This window comes from Eulemur rufifrons, chromosome 29 (genome assembly GCF_041146395.1).
Source record: "Eulemur rufifrons isolate Redbay chromosome 29, OSU_ERuf_1, whole genome shotgun sequence".
Taxonomy (NCBI): domain Eukaryota; kingdom Metazoa; phylum Chordata; class Mammalia; order Primates; family Lemuridae; genus Eulemur; species Eulemur rufifrons.
The window spans coordinates 53,967,615-53,982,703 of NC_091011.1; the positions used below are offsets into that span (position 1 = coordinate 53,967,615).

The 15,089-nt window shown below is 34.1% G+C and overlaps 1 protein-coding gene across 1 annotated transcript in view; it reads left to right on the forward strand.

The window, feature by feature from the left end:
- The window catches only part of SEMA3E (semaphorin 3E), a 100,493-nt gene extending 89,277 nt beyond the window's left edge, over nt 1-11,216 (forward strand). The window contains exon 16 of the mRNA XM_069462172.1: nt 10,764-11,216. Within this exon, the coding sequence (XP_069318273.1) occupies nt 10,764-11,216 (453 nt within the window). The remainder of the gene's footprint in view (nt 1-10,763) is intronic.
- Nucleotides 11,217-15,089: the final 3,873 nt, after the last annotated feature.

Below are 15,089 nucleotides of genomic sequence, written 5' to 3' on the forward strand. Positions count from 1 at the left end.
AAGAAGCAATCAAAAATGATTCACATGTTCTTTGTTTGGGTGTCTGCGTGGCTAATGGTGGAGTAACATGATTCAAATAATACAGGGGGCAAAGCAGATTTAGGAGAAAGATGTTGAGTTCATTTTTGCCTGTGTTGAATTGAAACCTCTTATGAAGCATCCAGGTGGAGCTATCCTGCTGGTATATGCATATTCAGGAATATAAAACCCAATGGAAAGATTTGGAATGGCAAGAGATGTTTGAGGGACATCAGCAAAGAGATGGTAATTAAATTCATGGGGACAACAAAAGTGAGAATAATATAGCAACAATCAGTACTTAACATTTATTGTGTGCCAGGCACTATTATTACTTAATCCTTGCAACAGTCCTACAAAGTAGATACTTTTATTGCCCCACTTTATAGATACAGAAATTGGAACACAGAGGTTGAGTTACTTACCTAAGATGACACAGGCTGTGCAATCAGTCTGCATTTGAGGCCAGTCTGGTTTTAATCTGGGGCCCTTAGACACAGTGCACCATGTGTCCACTAGTATGGCTCACCTTAGATAATGAGTAAATAAGCAGCAAAGTGAACTAAAGCTAAAAACAGGGAGAAAACTCACATTTAAGGAAAAATAAGACGACAAACTCAAAAAGATTAAGTAAAAATAGAAAACAATTATAGTTACCTTTTAGTTAGTGCTTACTATGTGCCCTATGCTACGCTAAGTGCTTTATATACAATTACTTATTTAACACATTTCTGAGATAGTATTTTATGCATTATGAAGTTAAGTGACTGACACAAAGTACAAAACCAGTTAGTGCCTCTAAAGTAGTGTGGCTTAAGTAGCAACAGTGAAATCAGGCGAGTTTAGTACAATAGATCCCAAGGAAAAGATATTGGATAAAAATAAAGTAATAAACAGTATTTTTTGAACAATGCAGGAAATAAGTACCCAGTATCTAGTGAGAATGTGTTACGTGGAATGGTTAAGGTAGGAGCAATATAATGATAGTTAAGTGATGAGTGGGGCTGTATTGAACTGGAAACAGCTAGTTTAGTTTACCAAAGATTTGGATGAGAAAGAGAGGTTGACAAAAGGTAGACAATAGTAAACAGAAGTTTTGTTTTGTTTTTCAGTAAAAGGGTGACTTGTCCACTTTTATAGGCCAAAGGGAAATAGCCATAAAGAAATGTGCAGCTAACTGGTGAAGCAAAATGAAGAACGTGTGGGGGAGGGAAAAAAAAAAAAAAAAAAAAAAAAAAAATCACAGACAAAAGTTAAGGAGTTATAAGGTGAAAGAGAGAGACCCATCGTTCTGAATTGGGAGAAAATAGTTTATTTATATGGGTAAGGTGATTTTATCCACAGAAGCTAAGTTTAGCTCTTCCAAAAGATCTTCTATCTTTAGTTAAATTCAGTGGCCATATATATTTCCACATATAGATTTAATTTGAAATACCAGCCCAAATCTTCCTTATATGACGAGTGTGTAAGTTATGTGATACAGAGGATGAAACTGCTACAATTACAACTAAATCAGCACTATAACATAGTTTATGAAGTCTCAATTTCTGCAAATCCATATACCTTAGTTTATAAACCTCCAAAATAATCACAAAAATTTAATCATGAGTAGCATCCTTAAGAAATTCATTCTTGTTAAGGCACTTGATTGTACAGTTGAAGTATTTCTCTATGCATTTCTCTTTCTCTTAGATGCATGAACACTGTATTTTAAAACTGTAAATGAGAGAAAATTTAAATATGCATCATTTGCTTAGATTGTAGTGTTTATTAGTTCACTGTGTAATTTTCTGTTATGATGAAGACGACCATAGTTTCTTGCAGCTACTCATAAGATTAGTAAAATAATTCCTCACTTTAATACACATTTTAAATGTTCTGAGTTTGGAATATGTTGTTTTTAACTTGAAAGTAGGTTCTCCTGAACGTGACAATAATTTAAAGCAGAAGTTAAAAAACTACAGCCTTGGGGGTCAAATCTATCCTCTGCCTCTTTTAGAAATAAAACTTTATTTGAAAACTGCTACATCCATTTGTTTACCTAGTGTCTTACATGCTACAATCACAAAGTCGAATAGCTAAGACAGAGATCACAGGACCTGCAAAGCCAAAATTATTTACTATACAGTTCTTTATAGGAAAAGTTTCGACCCCTGATATAAAGGCACAGATGAAAATGCATGTACAAGTGGAGCCTTATAAAAGGAGTATTATTTTGAAAAATCTGTTTTTGAGAAAAATTTCATGAGAAATTCACCCTTTACTTTGTGCTGACACTAAAATTTCACTGCAATGGATTTCCAGTAAAACCAAACAATGTGAATAATTTCTTCAAATACATTCTTTTGGAATTGATTCTTTACTCATTTACTGACAAAGTCAAAGTATATTCCAAAGACACTGTAAACCAGGTTGAGTTCTAAACGTGAGTTAAATGAACTTATATAAATCGCCTTTGGGGAAATATGGGGGCAATTTTAAGATACACTATCCTGGCACAGGGATAAATAATATTTAATGTAAGGCAAGCAAGCTGCTGGTCAATAAGACCAAACTTCTTATATTTTTGGTAAGCATGGAGGAATTATTTTTTTCCTTGATCATTGATCATTTATTGTGGATTCTTTATTTAAAGGGGATATGTGTGTTTGTGTGTCTTAAAACTAAAGTATCTCACTTTAAAATAATTATATGCATTGTATACAAATGTGCATGTTTATTATAGGAAATCCGAGAGAGAATGTAAATTGACATCAAAACTCCAAAACTGCAATTACACTTCACTATAAATTGTATTTTTTACTCAATGCCAAAAGTTGTCACTTTTCAACTCTGCCTTCAGACCACCTACTAAGTAGAATAAATTCAAAGTCTATCAAATACTGTTGAGAAATTTAATAGGCACAGTTAACTTATCAATCAACAGCTCATTCCACAGAACTTAGAGTTCATTGCATCTGTGCTAAATTTGTATGTTCTAAGTTGAAACATAATTTTACTGATAATTCACTGCATAATGGAGACAGCTTCTGTAAAAATGAAACAAAAATGGAGTACACAAATTATAACTTAATATTGCAGCTATGTTATCAAAGCTAAGAGAATTGTGACATAAAATTTCATTTTTATTCTATCATCTCATTTGTTATGACTCATATTTTCCTTTCCTTTACTAATGCTAACCCATGGCAGTAAGTCTAAGTGGTCAGTGATGGCCATAAGTACATTTTTGTCTTTATACACATACCCTGAAAGAATTGGGTTTTGTTCCATGTGAATATTATTTCTTTTTCTTATTTTCATAACAAAGTACATGAACTCTTGTCTCATTTGAAACATGTTAGTAGTTTTGAGGTTTCTTTTTTAGTCTATTAAAAAATGTGCTCATCTTTTCTAAACTATTTACAAGAGGTGAACGTTCAGAATTTGTATTTTTTATTGACAAGCATATTTGTATAATATCATATATCCCAAATATACTTTCAGTTCTGGAATAACTAGGACATTAGTCCATTAATTTCATTTCTTCCTCTTTACAATGGCAGAGACACAATTCCTATCATATAGAGAATATAAGGCAACTTTATGGTCATAAGTAGATAAATAGATCTAGAGTTTTAAATACAACTCTATCTTCTGTTAATCTTCCAAGAGAATATTAGATGTCTTTGAAAAGTAAACATATCTTCCTAGATCTAGAGACTCATATACTTCTCTAGGTCTTACCCACTGAGACCACTCTGACTTTGTGCATCCGATTAAAACAGGTAACATGGTAATGAAGCATGCCCAGTGCACAAGTAAACAGTAGATACTCAAAAATGCTAATTCCCTTCATTTTCAAATTCTTCTTTTTCTAGTGGAAATTATAGTTCATATGGTCTTCTGTGTAATAAAAAGCGTGCATATACATGAAAATATACCAGCATAGAGCTGTATATCTGGACTACATTGCTTTAATTCCATAGAATAGCTGTATTGAACTTCACTTCATTTTGTCTTCGCCCTACACCAAGATGCTGCCTAGAGGAAGTGTATTAATTATGGTGCTGTTGGACACCTTCCTCTCATTTTATGAGAACACACAGGAGAGATTTTTCTCAGGTCTCAGTGCCAGGAAAGATGTACTTGTTATAAGGAGTAATTTTAAAAATATATGATATTTTAGAGATATTTTAAATCTTAGGATTTATCATACTTTCCTCTTTACTTTGGTCCCTAGGAAACTTAGTATTTCATTTCTGCTTCAATTATAGTAGCTGTGCAGTGCCTTATGGTGTCCATTTGTGTTCAAATATTGTGTTTACTTTCATCGTCTGTACTTTTGTCTTAATTCTGATATTCTTTATGGAAATTTTTAATAGAACATTAACCTTAAGTTGTTGTTTATTTGTGAGCAATATTTCTAAAATCTTTTGATTATAGTATACTAGAGCTTAAACAAACTTACTTTGTTGGTTGTCAAACCAGACTAATAGTTACAAACAACTGGAGATTTTTTGTTTGTTTTGGTTCTTGTTTTTAATTTCAGATGCATAATTTAGTTAATACTACTACTTGGTTTGTGGCACATGTCACGATTGGCTTACACAAGTCTCTCATTGACCTTATTTTTCCTGAGCCACTTTTCTCCAGTTTCATCCTAGCTTCCCCATGTGTCCATTACAATGATTGGAATGAGCCCAATACCATTTGCATATTGAACAGATATAAGAGATTTAGGATATACATAAGCTATAAAAATAAATGTATTATATAGTATTCCATTTCTCACTTTTTAAACTCAATGCTATATTTACGGTTTATCCCTGGTGTTGTGTCTGTATTTCATTGCTTCCGATTGTCACTTAACATCCAAGTACATTCATTTATTCTCATGAGTGTAGACACCCAGAAGATAATTAACTCATCACATTTTTAATGATCTCTGAAAATTCCTTATATATTTGAGCACAAGTTTCTGCATTATTGTCGATCAACATCCTTCATTTCTGTAATTATTGTAGGCTTGCTCTCAGGATTTCTGCACCATTTGCACTCCCCAAAGCAGTTTATGTGGGTTCCCGTTTACCTACATCCTTACCAATATTTGGTATTATCTAATTTTCTAATTTTTGTCTTTCTTCTGGGTATAATGTAGTGTCTTATTTAAATTTGCATTTCTAAGATTAATAAGGTTGAGTATTAGCCTGCATAATTACTAAACCTTTGCATTTTTCCTTCTCTGAATTGCCTATTTATACTTTTCCCCATTTTTCTTTGTTATTTCTCTTTTTGTTGACTTGTAAGAGTTCTTTACATCTCCTAGATATTAATCCATTCTTGAACATAAGTGCCCAGAATTTCTTCTTTATGTTTTGAATACAACGTGTTTTTCATTAGTTTTGAGTTCTTATTTATGAAGACTTTATTCTCAGCATCATCTCGTATTAGAAATAAGGGTCGTTTTCCCACATTCATTCTTCATATAGCATAATAGGTTTCCCCAGATGATCCATTAAGGAATCACCCTGTGTCTATGAGATGATATCAGATTGTCATATATCAGGTTCATATTAGAAAGTGTTTTTAATAAAAAAATATTTTATGCTGTCATATTAGATATATTTTCTGTAAGTCAACCAAATACAAATGTGTGTATGTAGTAATGAAGGCAGGCCAGATAAACAAATATATAAATTAATGGCCTTTTTCTTGACTAAAGCTGGTTTTATTACTAAATATATTCTAAATTTAACCAATTCGAGGCCCTTATCTGCCCCCTTCCTATGAAAATTGTGGAAGCATATGGTGATACACATGGAAATCACTGCTTCTTCCTGACCAGCTACCAGATGTGCAGAGTTCTTTGTTCAATTACTTCTTTTTATTTGACATTATAAAACATACTGAATCAATCTTTATAGCTAAGAATATTAAAACCATTCTTGGCAGAAATTCTTTATTTGTATAGTTTGCCTATAAGAATATTTGATAGAAATGATGTATTATGTACCATCTTCTTGATCAAGGAAATCTGGTCTGCAGACATAGAAAAAGCACAGCTGGATGAAAACAATTCTGTAATCAAGATTTGATGTTGGATGTACCCAAGTTAACTAAAGTAGAAAGACTAAATTGTGGGAAGACTTCAAATACAAATTTGTAAGCCATTTTATATTTTCAGGTATTTATAGTCCTTGGAGGATATATTTAAACTACATAGTCTACGGCCCTCTGACTGAGTTAAATTAGCTTCTATTCCTGACTTTATGATGTGGATTTGCTGTATCCAAGAGGGTAGATCAAAATTCTGAGAAAGGCAGTCTCCGACTTGCAAACGAGCAGTGTAGGACAATCCCCATGGTAATTGTCAGGCTTTCAGATCTTTGAATGTGAACCAGTCAGGACTTTATCTGTACATAATGTAGTGTTTCTCAAGCCTGGGTTTCTGGTTATGAGAAAAATACCTGCTTTTTCATATCAGACTTTAAAAAATAAAAACCAAAAAAATAATTCTAGTGGTCAATGATGTGTGTTTATTTTTAGTGTTTTTTTTTTTTCCACTTTGATAAACAGCTTGCTGGATGAAAAAATTGGCTAGATAACTTTCATGTTTTTTCATGTATTATTCACTTTCACAGGAAATATAGTACAGAGACAAGAAAGAATCATATTCAATGAGGTTACTTGTATGCATATTTTTTTCCAGGTAAAAGGGAATGTCCTACAACTGCTTTTCCTACGTATCTGTGAAGGAGCTCTTTCCTCAGTTATTAACTGCTCCCGAAATCATGCTTGCTTCCATCTTATTCAAATTATTGGATTTACCTAGAAGATGTGAATAACGTTTGAATATATTTCTACTGGTACACCCCATTGCCTTACATGTTTGTACCTTATGGACAAACTAACATGTTCTCATTTTTCACCATGTTCTGAGTACTGCTCATTTTGGAATAATTCTGAAGAATAAGGAGAAAGGCCTTTGCCCTTAAGAAACTTACAATATGTTTAAAGAGAAAACTTTCAGGCAAAATAATTTGAAGAGGAATATAAATAACAGCTTTTGTGCTACAAAAATGCGAATGCTATTGAATTACAAAAAGAAGCAAAACATCTTTATGGGCTATAAATTATTTATAAAGGAAGTGAAAATTTAACTCAGCCTGGAAATAAAAAAATGGGTTGGTGAATAGTAGAAAGAAGTTTACTAAGGGAAGGGAAAAAATACCTAGAAGTGGAAAATAGGGTGGTGATACAGGGGACTGAGAGCAGAAGGAATTAGGAGAGGAAAGATTTGATTCTAGTAATGAGCAGGTTGCCCCAACCACCTGTTCTTAAAAGTGAAACATCTTCTTGGGCTTCTAGCATGACTAATATTAAAATGTTCATTCAATATGCATAAGATTAAGACAACACATGCATTCCTTATGTTTGTAGCTTTTATTCAAATATGCAACTAAAATTAATTTACTAGTAACATAAATACAATGGTATATCATTAGGATGTTTAACAATGTTTTTTTACCGAAATAGGTATCTCCATGAATGTAACATGGAACACAGACTGCCATGTGTGTGGTGTGTATAAAACTTCCTGCCTGTAGCACTGCATGCCACGTGATGGCTCAATTCCCCCAACACTTTACTCAAGTGACTTCAAAACTTCTTATATGTTTTACTATGTAGGGAAGTTGTTTGGTTTTTATTTGGCCGGAACGTATCATTAACATATTAAATCCATCTTTGTTCTTCCTTAGCATATGGAAACTATTAAGGCTTTGAAAATGGTTCAGAATCTATGATAAACACAAACACTAAACTTGATCTTCCATGATTCCAAATATAATTTATTAATTGATATTGATTATTGTGGTAATAAACAGCAATTTAAGAAATCTCCATTAAAACCCTCATCCATCTTCAGAAATACACCTATTCTGCCAACCCTACTCTGGGGTTTTTCTGGGATCCAGATTTAGAAAGGCAGGATCTGGTTAATTGAGTAATTCTCATTTGCTCAGGCAAGCAGTAAAGATTTGAATAAGTTCTGCAGCAGGAGCATGACAAAAGAAAGTGAGCTATAAGAGTAAATGAGTACCCATTTGTTGAAATAAGTGGGGAAAGATGCCCCAAGAAAATTAACTGAAGGATTATTGTTATGTATTTGTATGCATTGTTACATGCTCAGGTACATAAGGTTAACAGGTGAAATGATGGCAGTAAGAGAGGGAGGACACTTTTACAGGGGTTTGAGGGAGGCCTATTTGAAAAGGTGACATGTATTAATTCAGTTGTTCAGGATGAGAAATCAGCCTTAGGGACATCTCTCTAGGCAGAGACAAGAGCAGAGATCCTCAAACAGAATCAAGCTGGGCATGAAAGAAACAAAAATATTTAGGGGAGTCTGCCTTGAGATAAGGTCAAAGAAACTGTCATGAGGTAGAAGAACCTAACATTGTGGCAAAAATGGTGAAGAGGAAGGGTTGTTTATAAGGGTTACTGCTGAAGAAATGTTGATAGGAATTTGTGACATATTGGATGTGAGGATATAGAGAGAGGGGGAGGTATAAATGATTGACAGTTAAGGATGGGGGACTAAAAGGATAATGTAATTGTCAGAAATAGGGAAGTTAGTAGATGGGGGGTCAGGTTGAATGGAAAGACACTGACTGTAGGTACTAAAGCATCATGTAAGTTTCGGTGTTTCTTAATTGATAGGAAACACAAAACAATGGATTATCTGTGTATAATCCTTAGGGAAAGTGACTAAAACAAATAGAAGCGTTACCAAAAGGATGGAAATAAAACATGGGATTAGTGAAGGATGGAGGATTGTGCTTTAGAGGGTACAAGAAATCTTTAGAAGAAACCAAGAAGGAATTAAAAGAGAACCAAGACTGTATAATGGCATTTACCACACAGGAGAAGGGTCCCCCTCTATCAAATGTAGCCACAAATTTTAAAAAATGGAGGCCGTGCTTCAGAGTCAGTAGCATTAGAGGCATGCTGTGGTCCCAGGTTGCAGTAGATGGTAAATTTATGGAGAAGGCTGGTGGTGGATGAAAAGTTTTCACAGAGGTTTTGCCTAGAAATGTAAAATGAGCAGAGGGACACAGTTTTTTAAGAGTTAGTTGGCTGTGGCAGGTGCTAAGGATATGCTGAGCAAAAACTATTAATAGAACAGATTGTTTCTATGGAGTGAAGATGGTTTTGGTTTGTGGGTCTTCCTGGTTCCTCACTGGATAAGTTCTCGAATTAATGGCTACAGCACCAGGGCATGTTTCTGCCAACTCAAGGAAAGCACCTCTGAAGGACTTAAGCATTCTCTTTTGTCTCCCCAACTATGTCACTCTGAAGCTTCGAAGTAATTTATTTACTTCACATGTCTGAAAAAAAAAAAAAAAAAAAAAAAAAAATGCCTTTTGGAAACTTCATAACTTCAAAATAATATCCCTATTATTTCCCCATGTTATCCATAAATCATAGTTTGTGGATACCAGTTTTCACATCTGAGTAATCACATTGCAACTTCAATTATGCCAAGTCTGATCAAGGCTGGGAAGACCCGAATCTGGCAGATCTGGCCAGGACCTACTGCTAGGACAAAGACATGCTGAGCATAAATGGCCTTTATTGCCAATGTGGTTGTAGTTGTTGCCTCTACACCCTTTTTTATATTACCAAAGGTGAATATTGCTTTCATTTTCATATTCTCAAAGGGGAAGTCTGCCAGTATAATATGAATCACCTTTATGCCATTATCTGAAGATCCTAGACCACATAAAACACATGTTTGTTTTTAGTTGGAGGAATGTATCGAAAAAAGGCAGAGGTAACTATTGATAGCACTCTGCAAAATATCCTCACCTATGTTATTTAATGTTCACGATCCTTTATTAGATTATCTCCATTTTTACAAAGAAAACTAAGGCAAGAAATATATATATAAATGCCCTAGGTGACAATTAATTATGGTGCCCATATTTGAATCTAGCTTTGCCTAATGCCAAATGATTTACTCACTAGTACAATTATTTGTGATTAAATGTGAGCTATTCATTGAAAGCCTTATTGTGTTCTTCTTTCCCTGAATTATATTTATAGAAATAATGTACATAATTACTCAAAACAAAAGGTATTTGAGCATTGAGGGTATATTACAATTAATATTTTCTGGACTGTCTCAACCTTTAGAGCAGAATCTGATTTTTACTTATTTTTTAATCTGTTAATGGAAAGCCTTATGGAAATGTAATAGATTCTCACTGAATTGATTAATTGATGAATTTTTGGGTTTTTTTGGTAAGGAAAGAATGAATGTATCCTAGGCTCTCTAAACAAAGGTCCTTATGGAAACATCAGCTGCTATGATCTGGAAGGCATAAGAATCCCTAGAAAGAACGTGGGAAATGGCATTTGCTTTGTCCATTGAAAAATAGATGTTAAAAAATAAGTTTGACAAATCTTCATCTCATTCTAACTTTTAGTGCAATACTGAAATGTGCTTCTTCTCATGACTAATGGAATCATTAGGGAAAAATCTTTACTTTGTTCTTTGATACGAAATGACCTCAAGATCATCAATATGAAGTGGTGTCCAACGTAAATAACTTCGGAATACCACATCCATCTAATTACTTAGCATCTTAGGATTTCATTATGTGATAACAAAAATGAAAACTTAGGTAGTAGAAAAATATAAGTTGGCATTTTCTCTCCTGCATAATATCCCAGTGCCCTTTATGTCTTTGTTCTTGCAGGTGAAGACAGATGACAGAGTGGTTAAGATGGACCTTGGTTTACTCTTCCTAAGGGTACGCAAATCAGATGCTGGGACCTATTTTTGCCAGACAGTAGAGCATAGTTTTGTCCATACTGTCCGTAAAATCACCTTGGAGGTAGTGGAAGAGGAGCGAGTCGAGGAAATGTTTAACAAGGACTATGAGGAGGATGGGCCTCACAAAATGCCGTGTCCCGTCCAGAGCAGCATCCCGCAGGGAGCAAAACCATGGTACAAGGAATTCTTGCAGCTGATTGGTTATAGCAACTTCCAGAGAGTGGAAGAATACTGTGAAAAAGTATGGTGCACAGATAAGAAGAGGAAAAAGCTTAAAATGTCACCCTCCAAGTGGAAATATGCCAACCCACAGGAGAAGAAGCTCCGTTCCAAACCTGAGCACTATCGCCTGCCCAGGCACACGCCTGACTCCTGATGGGCTGAAACCATCTACTGTCTTTTGAAGAATTTATATTTGGAAACTGAGAAAGAGAGAAAGATAATAATAAACCATTCAACTTCTTTGCATTACTTAATAGACATTTCTGTAATACAGAAATGACTCTGAAAATGTTATAATAAATTATTCTATATACTCATTTGACTGGTCAGATAAATCTCACATAAAATTAACTAATTTGTAAAATAAGTGCATTGCTTAATGGTTTCACATTATATTTATCAAAAAAGGGACCATAGAGGTAGTTTTCAGTAACTTAGATGCTTTTTTCCATGGTAATTATTATTTTACCCTTGTAAGATGTAAGATTAGAATATTGAAAAATTAGAATTTCATAGTCATGGAAAATATAGAAATATGTTTTAAACTTTCTGAATTTTTTCCACAACTATATAAAATATACAGAATGTTGGTACTTCAACATTCTCTTGTGACCTTTCTGTACTCTTTAGGAATTATTGTATTAGTGTTGTCCAATCCATGAGTTTTAAGTAGCTGGTGTGTTGTGATTGCTGCAAACCATGGAGGAAAAGTGTCGTCACTCTGAGGCTTGTGCCTTTCATAAAACATTCATCAAACCACATTCATGTTGTTTCATAACAAAAACATGTCCTTTAAATTTCACTCCAGTGTGGAAAGAATGAAGCCAAGGTAACTTCTGCAGAAAGATACCAAGGTCAGTCAAATCAGATGGAGTTATACTAACATAGTTCCAACTACCGTAAACGATTCTTGCTGCCCTCTTGTGGTAGAGAGAAAGTATATTCTCACACATTTCTTTTTCCTCTACAGATACCTGCCTAGGAAAGATTTGAAAACAACTGATCAGTAGATGATACATCTAGTCCATTTTCAGAAACAGTTGACGGAAATTTAAAAAGAAAAATGTTAAAGCTTATGTCATGCTTTAATACGGAGGTATTCTGTTTATAATTCATTATCTCACAAGTCAAAAATGAAGAGTTTGCAGCACTGAAGACCTACTAAAGCTTAAACTTTTACATTTCTAAATCATTTTCCCTGAAATCTAAAAGACATTATGGAAATGTTGTATTTGTGAAAAATATATTAAAGCATTTTCTATCAGATACCAAATTTTCTTTGGTATTTTATATTTACAGACAGGAAAATTGCGAGTTCGCTTAATTACTGAGATGTTCAGAGCATTTTTACCTTTATTATTAATGTTACCCAAATTTTATATTTTTGAGAATTTCTTAAAGTCTTTCCTTCTCCTGTTTTAAGTACTTAACAATAACTTTCTAAAATATGAAATTTTCATGAGATTTTCTCATTTAAAAATTGAAAGCAAGTGGATTATATACGAATTACAAATAATTTAGATGTTAATTTTAAATAATATTTATTTTAGTTTTTAAAGTTAGCTCAGGGCCACATGTGGCCTTCCAGATCCCCAAGCACAGCCCCTCAAACTGAATCCAAACTTCACAGAACAAATCCCTGTATTAAAGTAACTTACTCTTTTAATAAAGGGATTTGTTCTGTAAAATTTACATTCGGTCAAGGATCCAGAAGGCCACACGTGACCCCAAGGCTTCAGGTTCCCATCGCTGCTATAGGTTATACTATTAAAGTGTTGACAACTTTTAAGAGTTTGCAATTTCATTCTAAAATATATTAAGGTTTAAGAAGTTTATTCAGATAAGTCACCAAATTCCAAAAGATCTAACAAATACAAATGTATTGAAAACCGACATCCTCTGAAAAACCTACTTGCTATTTACCCAAGAATCCACTGGAGGTCATTGCTGCCCACCAATAGCAATTGAAAACAGTAGGTATTGAAAGTTAGTTTTAAAAACTGTATTTCAGTAAAATCTTGCTTAAATTTGAAGAAATACAACCATAACACAGGTCAGAGTAGCAAAGTTTGTGTCTGAAATACTTGAAGTGAATAGGTAAATCAATAATGCATAATTTATTGAAAATATGCTTCCATTAACACATAAAAGCAGGATTTTTCTCCTGTATCCTACTTAACAAAAGAAAAAGACAGATAAGGCACAAGCAGTTATCGTGTTAATCGTCATAACACAGACAAGTAGTTAATGATTGTAATAATGCCATCATTGGGGAAACTAAATAGTTGCTAACTGAAGCAGTAGGGCTAAGGAAAAGAACTTTTCAAGACACAAGTCTTAAGGATTAAATGCACAAAAGCGCCATCTGACTAAAATAAGCTATTAACCAGAAAAGAAACATTTCACATAAAATGCTAAAATTCATTCTGGGAAAATAAGTTTAACCCAAAGAAAGCTCACGAAGATGCTGGTTTGAAAGTAACCTGATAAAATTCTGAGGACTCGGGTTCATAATTTAGGAAGAGCACTAAATTACATATATAATTATGTATGGAATTATATGAGTGTATGCATATATATCTCATATCATGCCACTTGTCTGATTATAGCAGAAGCTTAGGAGAACCAGGAAAGCAGAGGGAAAGAGAGACAGCAAGAGCACACCAGCAGTTTTCAAGGCTATGTCTCATGTGTCCAGCAGCATTCATTTTCTCAGTCTCTCTCTCCCGCCCCCCACCAACACATACACACCCCGTAAACTTTAAATCTCCATTGCCGTCTCAACATACAAACTAATCAGCCTACATTTCTCTGTCTTTCGTGACAATTTGCAACATTACCAAAATATACTGCCAGTCTTTTGTTCTATCTGAGGTTAGAATTCAAATTCAAAGTCACTTTTGAGAAATGCCCAGGCTTAGAAAAATCACAAATGAATAGATCATCCTTGAACTCTGGAAGGGCACATACTTGGACTCCTCCAAGACTTGGAGAGATTAAAAGTTTGCCCTTAACCCAACACATTGTCCACAGTCATGAACTTGGTAAAAGAGGAGTCATGCCCTCTAGGAACACACAGCTGAGCAAAAATCACAACCACCCATCCTAAACTTGAAGGAGCACCTCCACATAGCGTCAGTCTCCTGTTTCTGTCATTCTGTTATGGGAGAGGACCTGTGACTAGAATGAGCCTTGAACAGAAAACAGAGTTCACCTCCTTTCTCAATGGTGTCGCTCATTGAGCTAGAGAACCAGATTTGTTAGCAAGGAGGATTACAATTTAAAGGGATTTTACTTCATGATCTGTGAGGTCTCTTCCATGTCTAACATTCTACTTTATTCTTTTGTGTTAATTACTGAATATTTCAGTGCAAAGCAATTGACTTGGAGAAATAGAGATTAAAAATAGAAAGAAACACTATTAAGAGCTCTAGAAAAAAGGGAACAAAAAGTCTTTGCCTATTTAGTAAGTGGCAATTCCATATGTATTTTAGAGTTATGTTCCTTTATCAAAGTTACTTTAAAATACCTAGCATGTTTTTACTGAGTGTCCAATATTTCCTATAGGGTTTAGGGTTTTGTAAATCTTCGTAGCGATTATGAATATTCGTAAAGTTTGTAAAATACAATAAATCATTTTGAGTGTTGGTGTTAAGCATGAAACGAACAGCAGCTGTTGTCCTTAAAAATGAACTGCCTCGTGACATCATTAGCCTGACAAATACATTATGAAAAGTACTTGGTATTATGTAAATATTTCAGATCCCAGGAGAAAATGCAACACTTATGATGAGAATAAGGACGCCGTGTGCTTTTTCCTCACAGCAAAGTATCACACTGAATTATATTTTAAAGAAGTACTAATTTTTCCAGGCTAACAACTGTTGCATTTGAATCAGATATAAATAATAGATTTTCCACGAACACTCTGAATTGTAGCAGTGTTATTTAAGCTAGTATGTTTATTTTGCTTTTCTTGGAAGGATAGCTTTATATTTTGGCTTTCATTATGAATTGAATGTGTTCC